General features: G+C 42.2%; 1 protein-coding gene across 3 annotated transcripts in view; it reads left to right on the plus strand.

Annotated features, from left to right (window-relative positions):
* ABCC4 (ATP binding cassette subfamily C member 4 (PEL blood group)) overlaps window positions 1–21,143 on the plus strand; it is a 147,607-nt gene that overhangs the window by 71,844 nt on the left and 54,620 nt on the right. For all 3 annotated transcript variants that reach the window (XR_014563384.1, XM_083735200.1, XM_083735199.1), the window contains exon 20: window positions 13,982–14,061. Coding sequence is in view for 2 of the 3 variants with exons in the window: in XM_083735200.1 (XP_083591326.1) it covers window positions 13,982–14,061 (80 nt within the window). In the remaining variant the exon portion in view is untranslated. The remainder of the gene's footprint in view (window positions 1–13,981; window positions 14,062–21,143) is intronic.

Genomic DNA, 21,143 nt, shown 5'->3' on the forward strand with positions numbered 1-21,143 from the left:
TATACTTATCTCTCCCCTTGCCCGGGTGATTTCTCTTCTGTGGTTAGTGTTATCTTTGGTGCAGCATTACATCTGCAAAGATGCCAACTGTTGTTGGCTTTTAAACAAAGAAACCAAACTGTTAGACGCTGGTTTTATAAATCCTAGTTAAAGCTATCCCTGCATCAGTGCAGATATAAAAGTTGTACCACAGATCATGATAGCTAGTGAAGGAGAAATGAATGTGTCTTTGGAAAGACCCGCTGATGTGAAAAGTTACTCCAGTTTTCTTGGGCTAAATCAATCTCCCCCAGCAAAATGTAAAACCCAAACGCTTCCTTCCTCTTCCCCGACTCATTCTCTGGCTGATTGCGCGTCTGAGAGTCTTGTTCAAATAGCAAATTAATTTAGGTTATACAAAACGCCATGCCTTGGTTTCTTGCATGCTGAAACTTTAGGAAAATGCATGTTATCTGAGCACACTTCTGCTCAGCACCATGGTGCCCGTTTGCAGAAGTCGGGGAAAGCGATTATGTTCTTGTCAGTTTCAGTCCTCTGGGGGATATTGACAGGGGAGAGAGAAACTGGGCATATTTTCCCTATTTGTATTTAGAGGACCCCTGTAGCGAAGCCAGTAATAACTTCATAGTAGCATAAATGGACAGGCAGCGTTAATGACATATTTTTTAAAAAGATAAGAGGCATATATAAATATTTCTTTCTAAGAACATGGAAAAGAAGCAAGAAGAGATCAGTAATTGTCAACAATTCAAGATATATACATATATAAATATTTCCCGTTTTCTCTAGAATTTCTTTCTTTCCGAAACATAGTTCCTTTCAGAGCTTGTAACCCAATTTTAATGGTTTTGATGATTTGACGATTGTAGTGCGTTGAACTTCACTAGTTTTGCTGCGGGGTGTGTTTTCTGCCAGCATTTGATATGGGCAAATTCACTTATTTGCCACTGCTTTGATAAACTGGAAAATGCTTAAAGTTGCAATAAAAATGTTTTGTTGCAGAGCGATTCCATCCCCCGCCCTCCAATCAGTTTCTGACATCCCTTCACATAGGAGGGGGGACATTTATCCTCTTAAAGCATTAGAAGTCAGAAGGGGACCATCTCTCACACCTTCTTTTGTACTTAAAGTGCAATCTGATTCATCTCTACTCAAAGTAAACCCAATGGAGCTTGCAGCATTCATCATTTAACTGTTGGACTAACACCGGGCAATTTAAGTGTGCTGTTTGCTCCTGCTTTCTGTCTATCCCACAAAAAGTAACAAGCACACAGCCCAACTAAGCTGCCTCCTAGCCTGCCAACCTCAGAAGGGCAAAGTGTTTGAAACTCCCATTGTTCTAGGTGCATTTTGCCAATGAAAATTTCATTAGCGCGATCAGTTTCTGAGCTCTGGGCGCAGACCTGTGCCTAAGATTTCGGATTGAAACTGCAGAGTGGAAGGAAAGGAAGACCTTTTTCTGCCTCCCCACTTCCAGCTACTGGAGAAGAGACCCTTTTAATAATATTAGGGGAGGGGGCAGGGGAAGGACTAGACCAAATGGAAAATGAACATAATATTTTAGCTGCAGATCATTCATTTTTAGCTTTGTATTCTTGTTATAAAAAAGTGTGCCTAGACATTCCGTTGTTGTGCCCATAACCTAGGATTAAGGTGCCATTTAGCTCCTCTCTTTCATATCTCAGCTTCTAACACAATGGAGTTACCATTATTACCAATAAAGGGGTTTCTAACACTGTACTGACATTGTTCCTTGAACCAGGACTGTGACTGCTGAACTGCACCAGTTTTAAACTTGATCTTACATTGACTAACCCCATTCTTTAAGTTCTTTGGCCTTCGAGATTTAAATGTCGGGTGTTTGCTGGATTCTTTCATGCGGAAGTATGAATGAACTTTTTGATACAGGTGAGTAGATTGTCAGGTGTTCTCATTATTTGGAAGGAAAGATTTGAACATCCACTCTGGAGTGTCAGCAAACACCTGCATGGGCAGAAGTGTATATTGAGCCACCTGAGCACATTCTGATTCATGCAATTAAAGCAGTTTACAGAGTTGGTAAGAAAGGAATATCACATATTGAGGTTTGATGTCTCTTTCATGAAGAACAAAGGAGTTTCAATTCTTTCACTTCAAGTTTGGCCTAACCATTGTGTAATGAGGGAGGTTTAATGAATCATTGTTTAACTTAGATACTGCCAAGTATTTGACTATAACAGAGTCCCAAATGGGTACATAGTTCTTTTCTGACAGACCCTTATTTAACTATGATTAATTGGCATTGGATAGTTATTTAATTACTTTAGAAGAAATCTTAAGTACACTGTGTGTTCTGATTAAGTTATTTAATGTAATAACATGCATAGAATTGTAGAATGTGTGTGTTTTCCCCAAGGAAGGTAATGCACATTACATGGGGGAAAGTGCTAGTTTGAAAATACCCTGGAATTTTCTAGGGCATGTGCTGTTTTAAGAGTCACCTCCAATGAAATATATCTTGCTACAAATCTAGCCTTTTTATTATTTGGCAGTAAGGGATAGGAGGGATATTTCTCTGTGGCACAGGAAAGAAATGAGGAGTTGTTGTTGCAATAGGCGGGATATTTCTCCGTGGCGCAGGAAAGAAACGAGTTGTTGTTGTTGTTAATGATCCTGTGCATTTGGTTTTCAGAGATCTATAATGTAATGTTCCTAGCAACCACGGCTTCAAGACAACACCTCTGCCTGTCTTCTCATCACTCGTCCTTGTCCCCCTCCTCCCCGGTCAAACATGTTTTAGTAAAAAGAAAATAAATTAGAGGGGTTAGTGCAGGGGTCAGCAAACTTTTTCAGCAGGGGGCTGGTCCACTGTCCCTCAGACCTTGTGGGGGGCCACACTATATTTTTTTTTGGGGGGGGGAATAAACGATTCCTATGCCCCACAAATAACCCAGAGATGCATTTTAAATAAAAGGACACAGTCTACTAATGTAAAAACACACTGATTCCTGGACCGCCCGTGGGCCAGATTGAGAAAGCGATTGGGCTGGATCTGGCCCCTGGGCCTTAGTTTGCCTACCCATGGCGTTAGTACTTTGTTACACTAGGATAAGAAGGTAAGAAAAGCCTGCAGGGTTAGGCCAGAACCATCTAAGTCCAACAGCCTTCTCACAGTGGCCAACCAGATGCATATTTTCTCCTGATGAAAATGAAGGCAGCACCTGAGAGACTGTTTTCTCCCCATCCACTTTTGAATCCTTGGGAAGTCCGTGTGTCCCTTATTTTATGCCACAGGCTGTGAAGTAGGGCTGAGCGATCTATCGATCTATCATCCAAAACCGGTTTGAAGTCCATATCATGATATCGGCTTCATAATTTCTGAGCTGGCAATATATCACAAATCATGATATGTGTGTGTGCGCACTATGCAAAAATCACAATGTGGGAAAAACTGTGAAGCCAGCCGATGCCTCTACATAGCTGCGTCCTTATTTCAGACATCGTGATATATCTAGGGCACATTTTCCCTAAAGGTCTAGGAAAGTTCTTGTGTTCTTAGCTGTGTTCATGTACCTGTCATTCCTAAGCCATATGATTCTACTTCATTGTTACCCAGAATGAACATGTGAATTCGCTTCTTTCACTTTTAGTTTCTTTTTTGCAAAATTTATTTAAATTGATTTTTAAAAGCTGATTTTCCCCATCCCAAACTTCCTTGTTTTAAAGCAAAAGATTCCCCGCGCCCCCCTTACTAGAAGCTCTGGCGAAACACACTTTTTTAAAACATTGCGTTACTCAACAGAACTTCACAAGGCAGGTACCAAAGCTACAGTTTGTTGGAGTTGATTAGCAACTTGATTACCCATGAGAACTAAGTCGTTATTTTAAAATGTGAATATTGCATATAAATAATCTTCCTTGTGGAATTATTAGTGTAGCTATTGGCTAGGTTGATACTAGCTTGGCTCTAAAATGGAATTATATTATTCTGGCTCTCGTTAGCAGTTGTCATAACTGTAGACGTTACTTTATGCAACACTTGCGCATGTTTGTTTTGGGTTAGAAATCCAAGACGGTGCTTTTGCTGTGCTTATCTCATAAAGCTTATTTATTCCAAGCTTTGAAATGTGTGTTTTTGTCTGTGTTTTTAAAGAGAGGGGGAAGATACATGCCTCTCAAGTGTGTTTGAGAAAAATCCCTCTTCAAAAACTCCTCAAGCAGCCTTTTGGAGAATGAGACAGGAACTTGTGAGAAAAACTAGAGACAAAGCCTGAGATGCTCTCCAGATTGAGACTTCAAAGGGCAGAAGTGCTTTGTGACATAGTTTTATGAACATTTCATTACGGCGTTGTGTCTGCCCTCCAGCCCCCTAGGCCCTGCATCTAAATTACAAAGTGAAACCAAATTCCCAAGTAGTTGTGAGTAACCGTGTTGGCTTCTACCGTTTAGCTGAGCAAATATGACTCATGGGCAGAATGCGAAGGTTTTCCAGAGTTCATGACATTTCAGCAATTCCTTCTGACATGTACCATGCTGGACCCTACATTCCCTTAGAGATGCTGGCCTGGTTCCAGGGAGCGCACGACTAGGGAGTTTGAACTTGTGATTCTCAAACAGCAGCACCATGAAATAAGAGGCGAGATTTATTTATTTATTTTTGGCACCATGGAAAGTTTGAAAAGCTGTTTGTGAGATGGTTACTTATGCCCTGGTTAGATTTGCAGTGGTACCTCGGGTTACAGACACTTCAGGTTACAGACGCTTCAGGTTACAGACTCCGCGAACCCAGAAATTGTACCTCGGGTTAAGAACTTTACCTCAGGATGAGAACAGAAATTGCACGCCGGTGGCGCGGCAGCAGGAGGCCCCATTAGCTAAAGTGGTACCTCAGATTAAGAACAGTTTCAGGTTAAGAACGGACCTCTTCAGCAACCGCGGTGGGTTTCATTTATTTCCTGATGAAGAAAATGCTTGCTTTATTTTACAACTCGGCCATCTCCAGTACTGGAAATGAGGATGCTAACTAAAGATGAACCAATGCTTCTTTACCCCCTTCCCAACTTATCCATCTGAACCTCAAACTAGCAAGGTTTTTACATTTTGAAGGTACGTGCTGAATACGGCTGTGCCAAATGGGAAATGGGAAAAAGGTAGCCCATAATACTGCAAGAAATTGCATTCCTCTTAATATAGAATTGTAGAGCTTTGAAAATTATTCGCTCTCTGGAGATGTCCCTAAAATGAGATTTGTATGGTCACCAAAAGGCAAAACCTGAATTGTGTTTTGAAAGGAACGGTTCTAAGTCCTCAAGAGGTTTCTCATACTCAGAACTTGTCCTGCCTGCTTTTTTCTTTTTGACACACAGTGACAATCTCACAATAAGTATGTACAGTGGTACCTCAGGTTAAGTACTTAATTCGTTCCGGAGGTCCGTTCTTAAGCTGAAGCTGTTCTTAACCTGAAACACCACTTTAGCTAATGGGGCTTCCTGCTGCTGCTGCGCCGCTGGAGCATGATTTCTGTTCTCATCCTGAAGCAAAGTTCTTAACCCGAGGTACTATTTCTGGGTTAGCGGAGTCTATATCCTGAAGCATATGTAACCTGAAGTGTATGTAACCCGAAGTACCACTGTACCTCCCTCTGACTACATATTTGTCTCCAGATATACAAGAGTATCTGATGGTTGCAGTACACTAAGTGGGCTTCCTATTCCCCGTCCACCTTTGAAGTCAGGTCACCTGATGTCATGGCGATGTCAGGTGACTGGCTGCTCACCTATAAAAGTGGCCTGTGAGCAGGTGGGGGGACCTTGGGATCCAGCTGACCAGATGGATCATGTTCCCCACCCCTACTTGGTGTGAGTGGTCCTGTTTGTATCTCCTCTGGCACCTGCAAAAGGGCTCAGTAAATCCCTTTCCTGTTGAATTCCTGCTTGTACTGGCTCATCCTTTCCTTCATTGAACACCATCACACTTACAGGTGAAACTCGGAAAATTAGAATATCATGGAAAAGTTCATTTATTTCAGTAATTCAACTTAAAAGGTGAAACTAATATATGAGATAGACTCATGACATGCAAAGCGATATGTCAAGCCTTTATTTGTTATAATTGTGATGATCATGGCGTACAGCTGATGAAAACCCCAAATTAACAATCTCGGAAAATTAGAATATTAAATGAAATCAGCAAAACAAGGACTGCAAATAGAGCAATACTGGACCTCTGAGAAGTAGAAGCATGCACATGTACTCAGTACTTGGTTTGGGCCCCTTTTGCATCAATTACTGCCTCAATGGCATGGATGCTATCAGCCTGTTGCACTGCTGAGATGTTATGGAAGACCAGGATGCTTCAATAGCAGCCTTCAGCTCTTCTGCATTGTTCGGTCTCATGTCTCTCACCTGTCTCTTGGCAATGCCCCATAGATTCTCTATGGGGTTCAGGTCAGGTGAGTTTGCTTGCCAATCAAGCACAGTAATCCCATGGGCATTGAACCAGGTTTGGGTACTTTTGGCAGTGTGGGCAGGTGCCAAGTCCTGCTGGAAAATGAAGTCAGCATCCCCATAAAGCTCGTCTGCGGAAGGAAGCATGAAGTGCTCCAAAATCTCCCTGTAGATGGCTGTGTTGACCCTGGACTTAATGAAGCACAGTGGACCAACACCAGCTGATGACATGGCTCCCCAAATCAACACAGACTGTGGAAACTTCACACTGGACTTCAAGCATCTGGCATTGTGTGCGTCTCCATTCTTCCTCCAGACTCGGGGTCCTTGGTTTCCAAATGAGATGCAAAAGCTGCTCTCATCAGAAAAGAGATTTGGGGAGTCATGTTATCAGCTGATGTTGGACCTCCTTTGTAATGTTTTATTTTGTAATCTTTAAGATAATATTTTAGTTTCCTGTTAATTATGTTGCTTTGAATGTATGTTTTATATTTCACTTTCTGCAGTAATGTTTTATTCTGGCTTGTATTATTTGATGTTTTAATGTGTTGTAAACCGCTTGGAGATTTTTTTCTTCAAAATATAAAGCGGCATTGAGATATGATGATGATGATGGTGATTGCAGCAAAGTTGTGGTCCTATCTATCTTCCTGTGCTAGTCTTTCTATGTTATACTGCACACCCCACAAAAAACAATTTGTGACTGGCACCCACGGCACTTTTTCAAAATCCCAAATGTGCCCACAGATGTAGTGTCTAGGTTCCTTCATGAAAGACAGTATGGCTAAGCTTGTCCCACAGAGATAGCCAACATAGTGCCCTATAGACCAGGGTTTCCCAAACTTGGGTCTCCAGTTATTTTTGGACTATAACTCCCATCATCCCTAGCTAGCAGGACCAGTGGTCATGGATGATGGCAACCGTAGTCCAAAAATAGCTGGAGACCCAAGTTTGGGAAACCCTGGTCTAGATGTTGCTGGACTGCAACTTCCTTAATTCCTGACCATTAGCCATGCCTAGCTGGTGCCAGTGGGAGTTCAATGACATCTAGCTGACATCATGGCTACCCTTATCTACCCTCTTAGTTAATTAATTTATCTAAAAGTGGTTTTGTGTGACCTCACATTCTCCTTTATGTGGACCTTAGTTATAGAAGAATGTTTCCTTGAAGTTATCCTGCCCATAACGAGTTTTAATCAGGGCTGTCTTAAGTATATCCGGCGCTGTGGTGCAAAGATCCCTCCGACGCCCCCCTCTTTTCCAGAGTTTATCTTTTTTAGGGCTGGACGAGGTGGGCAGCAGCTGGAGGGCAGCTTCTCCAGAGGGGAAGAGGTGGAGGCTGGACGCGGCGCCTCCTGGCTCAGTTAGCTGCTTTGTGCCACGGTGGCAGCACACCGAGTGGGCCTGCGCCGAGTGAGCGAGGCTCGTTTTTTTCCCTTTTAGCCTTCTGGCGCCCCGCAGAATTTAGCTAAAAGGGAAAAAAATGAGCTGATGCTCAGTGGGAGCGGCACACACACCTTCAATCAGTGCGCTCGTTCAATGTTCCCCAGACTCTCACCTGGCGCCCTCCAGAACTTGGTGCCCCGTGCCACTGGTCTCAATGGGTAAGACAGGCCTGGTTTTAATTAACATGCGGAAGGACATAGGGTTATGAAATTTAATTGGGACCATTGGTCCCAATCACTATTTGAATAGCTGTAGCAATGGAAGAGATGACGGAATCCAAGGAAAGTCATCAAACGGATATTAGGTGGCTTTAAATATACATCTTGACTGGTTTATCATAGTTCCCTAGCCTTTTTTAACCTAACCACCTTAGCTCATGCACATTGCATAAGGGCCTCACAGATACATGATGCTCCTTTTTCTTGCATTTGCAAGGTTGCCAAATGTGGGAACAGATAATTACATGGATAAAAGTGGCAGTGATAACATTGAGAAGTGGGAGTACACATGAAGTCTTTTATTCCAGTTTATATCTTGCATATCTGTAAAACTTACAACAGGGGTGGCTACCCTGTGGCACTGCAAATGCTGTTGGATTTGGAACACCCTCAGATGAAGAAAATAAGCAACTATCTGACTTTTAGATGACTTCTGCCCTGTTTAGGGAAATTTTTAATGTTTGATGTTTTAATCATGTTTTTAATATTCTGTTGGGAGCTGCCCAGAGTGGCTGAGGAAACCCAGCCAGATGGGTGGGGTAAATATAATTAATAATATAATATAATATAATATAATATAATATAATATAATATAATATAATATAATATAATATAATATAATATAATAATTTCTGCTCTCATCAGCCCCAGCAAGCATGGCCATTGACCAAGGACCAGGGATGATGACCAGCAACACCTACCAAACCACAGGTTTAAGCTGTTCTGGCTTACTCCAAGGTGGCTCAAAAGAGATGTAAAGATTAGGCTTGCTTACTTACTTCGCCAAACCTCTATTAGGCATTACAAGTATAGGCCATCATAAAACATCCATATATAAAATCTTAAAATATATACAAATAAACAGCCATGTAAAATATATAACGAGGATTTTTACTGGGATTTCTTCCCGCTAAATAGTGCCATTTACCAGAGATACTATTGACAAAAACTCAGCCAACTTGCAGTTATTTCCGGGTTAATGTCATACAGATAGAATCTGATATTTTCATTGTGTCGTGATGTCAGACTACCCAAAAACGGGGATAGCACACATTTGCGTAGCTGGTTGTACAGTGGATAGTAGAAAAGGATATGTTCTACGGATTTAGGCAGGATGGAAAACATTTTAAAAGTCTCAAATTTTAAAAGTGAAACCTGCATGTTCTCAGGTTTTTTCTTTTGTAATCAAAATACTAGATACTTCTGAGTAAACCTAAGACTGTTTATCAGTTTGTAACTTGCTTTGCTGTGTAAGTCTTCTTTGGCGATCACTCATAGACGAGTAAGATTGTCTTCCATGAACACAGTCTTAACAGCGAGTCCGTAAGTGACTGTGGAGGCCAATTCTGGATCCACACATTCTTCCACAATGGGGACACAGGTTTTTGGGCAGGAGTTGATCACGGTGAGGGTTTGCCAAGCATGCCTTCCTTTTAGCACGTTTTTCCCTTTTGTCCCGAGTTTGAGTGTCTTCAAAGCCCATGACACCTTTGATAACGGCTGTTCTCCAGTTGGAGCGCTCGCAGGCCAGTGTTTCCCAGTTGTCGGTGTTTATACTACATTTTAAAAGATTTGCCTTTTGTTGACCACCAGCATTTCACTTTCCATTTTAAAGTTTGGAATAGAGTAGTTGCTTTGGAAGACAATAACCAGGCATCCAAACAGCATGACCAGTCCAAGGAAGTTGATGCTGAATCATTGCTTTGACACTGGGGATCTTTGCAAATATCCAGCGAGTGAGGGTGTGTCAGTAACCACATGCTAAGCTGGGAAGCATTTGCATCCTCCCAAGGGATGAACATTTTGTGAGATATCCACACCCAATCAGAAATCTCACATAGATAAAGAATGGTGAAATTCTCTTTATCTTGTGGCAGGATATTCTGGTTGACCAGTTCATCTTTCATTTGCATGAGCACTGTCGTAAGCCAGCACCACTTTCTTTGTAAATGAGAGCTGAAGGTGGTTTGTTTTGTTTTTAAAGAGTGGCCGTCGTATCTTTGCTGTTGATCTGAATTTGACTTATGGCATGAAATGCATGCAATTTCTGTTGTTTGTTTGATCTGCTCATTCATTTGGAGAAGATGCTTCTCTGTGAGGCATGGAATTAAGGAGACCAGCCTCTTCTCCGATTTGTGGGTGGGGGAAACCCTGAGTTTTGCAGCACCACTGGACTTCTGTGATATCTTATGTGGTTGTAGTAAATCCTTCAATAGTTGTTTAAATAACGGACAATGAGACAGATAATAGGGTATTGGGCAGAAACTAAACTGCAGGGAAATGGAAACAGCAGTCGCTGCCTTCTTACAAGCCTGGTCTTAATGGTGCAGGCTCGTCTTCTAATAATCGTATTGCCATAAGAAAATTTCCCACTTCCCTAAATAAGTGATTAGATTCAATATGCTTATTTGAGCTTTAATGTTTCGTTTACTAAATATATGTCATGTTAATTTTGCGAACTTTTTCAGATAGCCAAAAGTGGTTGAACTGAAAGATTGGATTTTTCTCCTTCAATAAAGTACACAGTGTACTTTGAATTATTTATTCTATATTTAGCACTGTGGGTGTGCATAGCGCTTCAGAACACAGGAGTCAACTCCTAGGGGCTGAGGTCCCTTCACCCCCCAATAAAATATTTGAGGGGGCTGCCCCCCAAAAGTTGATGGGCATTGCCATTAAAGTAGTGTGTGTGTGTGTGTGTGTGTGTGTGTGTGTGTGTGCCATTTCATGTGATTGATTATACGGGGTTGGGCTTATCTGCCCCCCCCAATATTTTATTCAGGTTGGCACCCCTGCTTCAGAATGTGACAGGTCTCTGTCCTGTAGATCTTACAATCTATAATCATTCATGGAGAAACACAGAAAATGGAGTCAGGCGTAAGCAATGGAGGCATATACAATTGTTTCAGTTTATATGTTCTTAGTTACAGGCTGAGGCTAGAATCCTGTATGGAGTTGCTTGGGAATAAGTCCCATTGAACTCAGGACTTACTGATGATGATGGGCATGTATAAGATTATGAGATCCCACAGTAGGTTATGGAAACCACAGGGTTGAGCCAAAGACACCAGGGAAAAGTAGGTTTTGAGAAGAGATTAGAAGGAAGAGCGGTGATATCACAACAGGTGTTTTAGAAAGCAGTTCCAAGCATAAGGGGCGGCAAAGGAGAAAGGGAAGAGTTTTCTAAGGGAGCAGGAGAACTTTCCACAAATTTACTTGGGAATTGTTTTTGATGGGATACTGGTGAATTTTTCAAGGGATGACATCTCAATAATATACACTTCTTTTACATAGTTTAGATTTCGGGGTGGGATGGGGGATGAAATTAGAAATTGTTTTAACATATTGATTTTTAGCATGTCTGAAAAGATGTGCCCAAGAATATATTTGCTTCCCAAAAAGTTGGGGGGGGGGAGTTAATTCCAACTTTAATTTTACATTTGGCTACTAGTAGATTTGGCCACTCATGTTGTCTGATATGACCTGCGTTGTATTTGTGCATCACGTTACTAATTTTAATTTTAAATGTACTTAATTTAAAAAGTTGCTGGGGGTGTGAACTTTATGTGAAAAAATTTCCCACCCCTCATCTTGTGTAAGAAACCGGCCTTCGCTTCAGCCTTAATAGCTAGAAGTGACATTTCTTTCTTTTCTTTTTCTTTTTTGATAATAATCTGTGTTAGTTTTCAATTACTAATCCAATAGAAGTGACATTTCAGGATGGTACTTATTTTTGAAGTTGATGGTTTTTCCCTCCCATCTCATAAAGGCATGTTAAAAGTGGGTGTGGCTCATTTTATAGTCAGATGGGTGGGATACAAATACAACAGCAACAACAACAACAACACAGTGGTACCTCAGGTTACAGACGCTTCAGATTACAGACTCCGCTAACCCAGAAATAGTACCTCGGGTTAAGAATTTTGCTTCAGGATGAGAACAGAAATTGTGCTCCGGCGGCACGGCAGCAGCAGGAGGCCCCATTAGCTAAAGTGGTGCTTCAGGTTAAGAATAGTTTCAGGTTAAGAACGGGCCTCTGGAACGAATTAAGTTCTTAACCCAGGTACCACTGTAATAGTAGTAGTAGTAGTAGTAGTAGTAGTAGTGATGATGATAATAATAATAATAATAATAATAATAATATTTTTGCTCTACGCTTCATCTTGACGGTAAAGGTATAAATGATATTCAGTTGCCGAGATCAACAAATCCATCTTTAGCTGGCCTCATTGAAGAGCATAATTATTTGGCAATGCCAAATGATTTGCATTGGGCCACAAATCATCTGGGTTGGGCAGTGATTCTCACCTAGGGTTTTTTCTCACCTAGGGTTGAGCTGCAAGAAATGGCCCCAGGCTCATGTTTGGTGCAGCAAGTTCTCTAGCGCCAGTGGGATTCAGTTGTTCTTGTTCTGCTGTGCTGTGCAATGCTAGGAGGACCAGTGTTTTATCACAGCAACTGCTTTGAGAGGCAGCTGAGAGAAAATCTAGCTTGCTTTGTCTGGCTTCCCAAAGAATAAAATTCCAAAGCTCAGTGGTGATGCTACCAAAAGCAACTTCGCTTGCAAATACTTATTTCAAATATGGCCTGTGTTTAATGGACATAATGTAGAATGTTTGGTGTGTATAAGTAAATCATTTTATACAGTTCAGGGATGAATCCAGGCTTTATCCCAAGAGTAGATCCATTGAAATCAGTGACCCTAAAGATATATTTTAGTGGGTGTGCTCTAAGCTTAGCTAAGTTTGGATCCAACTGTCTCTCTGGTATAGTCTATCCTTTAAATTGTATTATAAAAACACTTTATTACTAAGCAATATAAGAACAGGGAATTTTTATTTTTATAAATAAAGCAGGAGGTCCTTATCAGAAATTTCATTCAAGTGAAAAAAGTGTGAATGTTTAATTGATAACAGATTAACAATGATTTATTGTACTAAATAAGCAGAAGGTTGTTTTTGTTTGTTGTTATGGTTTGTCTTTTTGCATTTTTATATTGTAAACCACTCTATGATCTTAGGATGAAGGGCTGTATAGAAACCAACTAATTGAATAAGATACAGTGGTAACTTGGAAGTCGAATGGAATCCGTTCCGGAAGTCCATTCGACTTCAAAAACATTCAGAAACCAAGGTGCATAAGCCACGTCGGACATTCAGGTTCCAAAGAATGTTCACAAACCAGAACACTCACTTTTGCAGCGTTTGGGAGCCAAAACGTTCTACTTGCAAGGCGTTCGGTCACCAAGGTACAGCTGCACCAGAGCTCAGCAGTCTTACATTGTTTTGTTCTAGAGATCAACAAAACTTGAACAAAAAATTGATTTTGGAAACATTTGTAACTTCTTTGGGATATGCCCAAAATATTTACTTCCTCTCCCAGTTTGAAATATAAAAGTCTCCATAGTTACCAAAGATTATATCCAAACACAAGGGCCAAATCTTGATTCCATTTATCTCTGGTGGTGAAGCATATGTGCCATTTTACTCAATGTTTTAATGATCTTGGGCACAGGGAGACTTGTAAGAACCATCATGAAATCTAGCATGCCTTTTCAAATGATATATTCAGTGCAGCTCTTGAACATGCAGTCTTATTTATCCCATGGAGCAAAGCTATTAAATGTAGGCCCAAACAGTTTGCTTGATTTGGAAATGTCTATTTTCTGTTTCTGTACTGGGTTATCAAATGGCAAACAATGTCTCTAAGGCTGCAATACTGTGCACAGTTCTTAAGGAGAAAACAACAGCAGCAATTGAATATCATGGGACTTTACTTCCAAGTAAAAATGTTCAGGATTGTTCCGTCTGCTTCTTTTCCTTTTCAGTTAGGAGCGAAACAACGCTACTTGATAACATGCTTCAATTTTTCTCCAATCATATTTTTTTATAGGAAGAATTCTGAATCGTTTCTCCAAAGATATCGGCCACCTCGATGACTTGCTTCCATTAACGTTTCTGGACTTTGTGCAGGTAAATCAGTAGAGATGCTTGTAGAATTTGACAAGAGCACTTAGGTTTCGGGAATATAAAGTTATGATGATTTGCATGTCAATATTTTGTCAGTATTTCAGGTAGGTTAATGAAAGGACTTGTTTAAGAAGGGTGTAGTCAAAAATTGGGGGGGGGGGGTGGGGGGGAATGAGTAATAAGTAGCAGGCAGGAGTGGCTGCCCGCACCTTGCCATTATGTCAAGGTTTCAGTACGTAGTAGCTACATGCTTGCTAAATTGCACCTAGTTTGCCTTGCAGCCATTTGGCAAGCCTGCCACAGTGTTATGAAATATGTCCACAGTAAAGAAACAATCAGCTCACATGAAAAGATATCACTGATTAACCTAATTATGCATGTACTTCCTGAAAGAAGCCAGTGTTTACCGTACTGTTTTGGGATTAAGACAGGTGTGGCTATTTACAAAGAAGAGATTAGCAATAATAGGGCTGGAAACAATAGCTGTAATGAGAACAAAAGGAAGAAGTGGTTATAAATACCAAAAAGAACAAAAAAGTTGTCTAAGCACAAAAGATGTTATGTCAGGGAACTGGTGACGGATTAATTTGTGGCAGTTCGCTGGCTTTTCAGTGGCTTGTCGAACAGTACCTTTTTCTGGGAGCTATGAAGGAAGCATGACATGCGAGTCAACCTTCATACATTGTTCGATTGGCTCATTTTCCATGCTCCTATTTCTGGAGAAGGCGTTCCCTTTCTCCCCCTTCCACACATAGATGCTGGCATGTATGCAATGGGACGCTGGTTGATGCATATGGATGTATATATACACATAGACGCACCATCTTTTATTTTATCTTTATATATATAATTTTTATTAAACTTTCTGTTTTACAATTTAAAATGCTCATTTTAGCATCCTTAAAATATCAATGACTCCCCTTCTTCTCTTTCCATGGTTCATTTTGCATATCATAAATCCCTGCATATTTTACAAAAACTAAGCCATTCAGTATTCCATGATTGCATCCGTCAAAACTTATTTACACTCTAGAATTTGCCTTAATGCTGCCAACATTTTTAGGTGTACACAAATTTCCTCCCATATATTCATTAAATGTTGTCCAGTCTTCTCTAAACGTATGTTCTTCTTGTTCTCTTATTCCATATGCTAAATATGGAATCTGTGCATATTCTGTCAGCTTAAGTTGCCATTCTTCTTTAGTTGGGACCTCAAGCATTTTCCATTTTTGGACTAACAAAACATGGGCTGCAGTAGTACCATACATAAATAACCTTTTTTGACACCTGGGAATTTCTGTCTGAATTATCCCCAACTGAAAGGACTCTGGGTTGGGGTTGTTTATTTTTTGGAAAAGTACTTTTAAACAGTTTTTTTTTTCAATTCATCATGGATTATTTCCCAATACTCTTTAACCCTTTTACAAGTCCACATGTAAAAGGACATACCATCTTTTCTAAGTGGGGAAAATTGCATTAATTTGGAATCTTTAATCATTGAGCACCTCCTTTAAGGACGGATGTGCTGCCCTTATTTAAGAAAATAAATAAATGTGCAGGGTGGCTTGCATATAAGTTAGTAAAATACCCAGGGTTGCACCCAGGTGGTGGTTTTTCCTTAGCAGAAAGCATTTGGTGCACCCATATTTCTGCCAATTTGCCATGGGCACCTAAGCTGCTCTGATAGGTTATACCAGAACAGAATGCGATACATTCTGGAGGGCTGCAGGATATAAGGAGGGGTGGCAAAAATCAGGTGCCCTGACTTGCCCCAAGTAGAAGCTCTTTCTGCAGGTTAAAGCCGCCGTAGGATACAACCCAGCCCATGATAAAACAATAGGGGACTCCAAAGACAACAGAAAAATGTATCATAAAATAGCACACCCAAACTGATTGCTAAAACATTTGGAACAAAAGGTGTTTGCCTGGCACCAAGAAGACAATTGGATGCCAAGCGGGCCTTCCTAGGGAGAGCATTCTACAAGTTTTAGGCTGGGTTGTCGTCAATGTGCTGATGACACCCAGCTTTATCTGTTGATGGACGGCCGCCCTCACTCGGCCCCAAACACACTGACCAGATGCTTGGAAGCTGTGGCTGCATGGGAGCTGGTTGAAGTTAAATCCTTTGAAGACAGAGGTCCTCTGGCTGGGTCGGAACGACATGAGGTTGGGGGGGGCCCAACTCCCATCTATTGTGGGGGCTCAATTAGTGCCAGCGCCTTCTGTCAAGTGTTTGGGTGTAACCTTTGACTCCTCCCTTTCTGTGGAGGCACAGGTTGCAGCAACAGCAAAGGTGGCATTTTCCCATCTCCGCCGCATTAAGCAGTTGATCCCTTACCTTTCTCGCCCTGATCTGGCCACAGTGATCCATGCGATGGTCACCTCCAGGCTTGATTATTGTAACTTGCTCTGCCCTTGAAGCTGACCCAGAAACTCCAGCGGGTGCAGAAAGCTGCGGTGAGGCTCCTTACAGGGTCCTTGCCACGGGATCACATTCATCCAGTGCTTTACCAACTGCACTGGCTCCCAGTGGAGTACAGGGTCAGGTTTAAGGTGCTGGTTTTGACCTTTAAAGCCCTATGCTGCCTAGGACCCTTGTACCTACAGAGCCGTCTTTCCTGGTATGCCCGCGGAGTACCCCTTGATTCCTCCCATGCTCCACCGATAACAGGTTTGTCTTACCTTCCCACCACCCACACCAGCCCCTTCTGGGGAGGAGGTACATGAAAGTGAGACAGTCTCTGTGCATTTAGAGGGGAAAGTGGGGTTGTACGCTCTGCAAAGGGAAGGGCAATTCTTGGAGATGCCACACTCAGCCCCTCGGTTAAGGAGTGAGAAACGCAGGCGACACCCCATAAGGAGGCGCTAACACCAGAAAGAACTCCCCTTCCATATTTAGGGGGAAACAAAGGAATACACAAGGTTGACCCAACTTTTCTAAATTGATTTTAGAATGTATTTCAGTTAATTGACTGTGATTTTGTTAGCCTCTCGGAGCCCAGCTTTGGCTAGAAAGGGCAGGATATAAATAAAACATTTATTATTATTATTATTATTATTATTATTGAGAGGGCAGGATATAAATAAAACATTATTATTATTATTATTATTATTATTATTATTTCTTAATGCTACAGCTACCAGGGTCACCAGCAGGGCTAGAGACATTGGCTGGCATAGCTGGGCAGCTGCGGATAACCTTCCTGCTGCCCAGTGTGCCTTCTTGCTACACCATCACAATATACCACCAGCTAAATATCGCACTATATTGATATATCACGATGTCTGAAATAAGGTTGGAGCTATGTAGAGGCATTGGCTGGCTTCACAGTTTTCCCCACATTGTGGTTTTTGCGGAGCATGCACACACACACAGACACACACATACACACACCCCGTGATTCACGATATATTGCTAGGTGAGAAATTAAAAAACCGATGTTACGATATGGATTTCAAACTGGTTATATTGATATATTGCCCAGCCCTACTGCTGGCCCACTATGGCCCTGGCCAACCTGTCTGGGCCTGGTATGTTGAAAGTCAAAAAGAGTGTGGAGCTATACACACTCTCTTTAGCTTCTGAGTGTTGGAGAGCCCTAGCTGCACATGAGGAGAATGAGAGGAAGCAGCAGCTACCGCTGGTGCACTGTGTGCTGAGAGAGTTAATAATAATAATAATAATAATAATAATAATAATAATAATAATAATTTATACCCCACCCATCTGGCTGGGTTTCCCCAGCCACTCTGGGTGGTTCCCAACAGAATATTAAAAACATCAAACATTAAGGTAAAGGTAAAGGTACCCCTGCCTGTATGGGCCAGTCTTGACAGACTCTAGGGTTGTGCGCTCATCTCACTCTAGAGGCCGGGAGCCAGCGCTGTCCGCAAACTTCCGGGTCACGTGGCCAGCGTGACGAAGCTGCTCTGGCGAACCAGCACCAGCGCAGCACACGGAAACGCCGTTTACCTTCCCGCTATAAAGCGGTACCTATTTATCTACTTGCACTTAAGGGTGCTTTCGAACTGCTAGGTGGGCAGGAGCTGGGACCGAACGACGGGAGCTCACCCCGCCGCGGGGATTCGAACCGCCGACCATGTGATCAGCAAGTCCTAGGCGCTGAGGTTTTACCCACAGCGCCACCCGCGTCCCTTTAAAACATTAAAGAATTCCCTAAATAGGGCTGCCTTCAGATGTCTTCTAAAAGTCAGGCAGTTGTTTATTTCCCTGACATCTGATGGGACGGTGTTCCACATGGTGGGCGCCACTACCGAGAAGGCCCTCTGCCCGGTTCCCTGTAACCTCACTTCTTGCAGTGAGGGAACCACCAGAAGGCCCTCGGAGCTGGACCTCAGTGTCCTTGCTGGATGATGGGGATGGAGATGCTCCTTCAGGTATACTGGGCAGAAGCCATTTAGGGCTTTCAAGGTCAGCACCAACACTTTGAATTGTGCTCAGAAACGTACTGGGAGCCAATGTAGGTCTTCCAGGACCGGTGTTACATGGTCTTGGTGGCCACTCCCAGTCACCAGACTAGCAGCTACATTCTGGATTAGTTGTAGTTTCCAGGTCACCTTCAAAGGTAGCCCCATGTAGAGCACATTATAGTAGTCCAGAGCATGCACCACTGTGGCGAGACAGTGAGTTGGCCCAGATTGCTGCTATTGGTGTGGTTCTTGCTATCGCTAAACTGAGCATCCAACCCTGGGCAACGCAAGTGGAAGACAGGAGACAGTGACTGTGTTGCACACTCTCTGCCTTGGACCCGAGGAGCTGCTTTCTTGAGGAGCTGTTTGTTTTGGCTTTCTTTCTGTGGTGCCACCTGACAAGTCACTTTCTGAGGAAAGGAAAGGCAGTTGAACTCTGTATCGTTATTGAACCTGCTTCCCCAGTTCAAACACAAGCAGATAAGAAAGATTAACATTGCCTATGAATGCTTGCACTTAAATAAGTCCTGCGGAGTTCAGCGTGGCATATTCCCAAGAAATAGCGCATAGGATTTCAGCTTCTTTGCAAGCATTTCCAGCTGAACTGACCTCTTGAATACATCAATTTGCCTAGAGCAATAAGAAAAGCTACCCCTGTAAATGTAAATAAGTCCAGTATGGTTCTCCTCTTTTAAAAGTTGTGAATCTGAATACCAAAATGTCACAGAGGGAGCATGTGGAGTGATGGAAATTTGATTCGCCTCACTCTAGCTTGAAGCTGGGTTTGGTACAGAACTGGCTTGATTACCCTGACGGACGACCTGTATTTTCCATTTCCCCTAAAGTTAAAAAAAGGCATAGGAGTCTGTTGGGACACACCCTTTTATTTTCTCCTAAGCTAATCTTGTCTCTAATAGAGAAGAAGAATAAAAAGCTCCGCAAGTTTCCTGGTGGTTTTTGTCCTGCTTGTCAAGGGGCTCTGCAGCCCAAGAGATTTCAGAAAAGTAGTCATCTTTTTTTAATCTGCTTTATAAGCTCGCTTTCTTTTTGAATGTCCCCTGTGTACATTAAGCCTTTAAACATACAGGCATATTGAGGCATACGAGAAAATCTGTGCTGAGCAGAAAACTTTATTCCAGTTTCACAGTGCTGCATGGCAAGGTGCCCTTTGTCTGTAGTGCAAATAGGTATCTTTGGACATGTGAATGCTTGTTGGGCATGGTTGGCTGTTTCATTTTTGTATCTGACAAAACATCTCATGCAAGATTTACAGCCTGGTAAGTTGTTACAACAGCTCTGAAAACAGGTGTGTGTAGCAAAGAAGCACACAATACAAACCACTTGGGGTTGTTGTTTTTTGGCTAAGACCAATGGCTTTCTACCATGGGAATGTATAATACCTTCCTCTTGACACAACAACAGCTTTTCACAATGCCTTACTTTTAACATCCAGGACAATGTTCAACCCACTGAGGTCTAGCTCTGATGGCCTTATAGCGGTTCCCTCACTGCGAGAAGTGAGGTTACAGGGAACGAGGTGGAGGGCCTTCTTGGTAGTGGCACTCTATCTGTGGAATGCCCTCCAATTAGGAGATAAAAAACTTTGAGAAGGCATCTGACGGCAGCCCTGTATCGAGAATTTTTTAACATTAGACTTTTATTGTGTTTTTATATGTGCTGGAAGCCTCCCAGAGTGGCTGGGGGAATCCAACCATACAGAGTGTAAATAATAAAATAATGATCATAACACGCAAAATGCTATAATTTTGTCTTCAGGCCAATGGACTTTTCCTACAACAAGCAGGTTGCTTTGTACTTGATGTAATATTATTATTACTATTATTAGAATTTATATACTGCCCTATACCTGTGGGTCTCTGGGTGGTTCACAGAATATAATCAAGATATAAAACTACAAAATACATAATAAAAATAAAAACAACAATCCAATAGCCCCCCTATTATTATTTTTTAAAAGGGCATAGGATGTAAATCAGATCAACCAAAGTCCTGGTTTAAAAGGAACGTTTTTGCCTGGCGCCTAAAGGTACCGTACATAATGAAGGCGCCAGGCAAACTTCCCTCGGGAGAGCTTTCCACAGAGGGGGAGCCACTGCAGAGAAGGCCCGTTCTCGTTTTGCCACCCTCCAGACCTCTTGAGGAGGAGGCATACGAAGAAGGGCCTCAGATGATGATCTCAGGGTCTGGATAGGTCCATATGAAAAGAGGCGGTCCTTGAGGTATTGCCGTCCTGAGCCATTTAAGGCTTAATCGGTCAAAACCAGCACTTTGAATTGAGCCTGGAAACTAATTTGCAGCCAGTGCAGTCGGAACGGGATCGGTGTAATATGCTCAAACCGTCTTGCTCCCGTGAACAACCTGGCCGCTGAATTCTGCACCAGCTGAAGTTTCCAAACCATTTTCAGAGGCAGCCCTACGTATAACGCATTGCGGTAATCTAACCTTGAGGTTATCAGTGCATTGACAACAGTTAGGCTATCCCTGTCTAGATACTATAGGGGCATAGCTGGGCCACCAGGTGATGGAAGGCACTCCAGGCTACTGAGGCCACCTGAGCCTTGAGCAACAGCAAAGGATCCAGGAGTACCCCCAAGCTGCGAACCTGCTCCTTCAGGGGAAGTGTAACCCCATCA

The sequence above is a fragment of the Podarcis gaigeae genome, assembly GCF_964106915.1.
Source record: "Podarcis gaigeae genome assembly, chromosome: 4".
NCBI lineage: Eukaryota > Metazoa > Chordata > Lepidosauria > Squamata > Lacertidae > Podarcis > Podarcis gaigeae.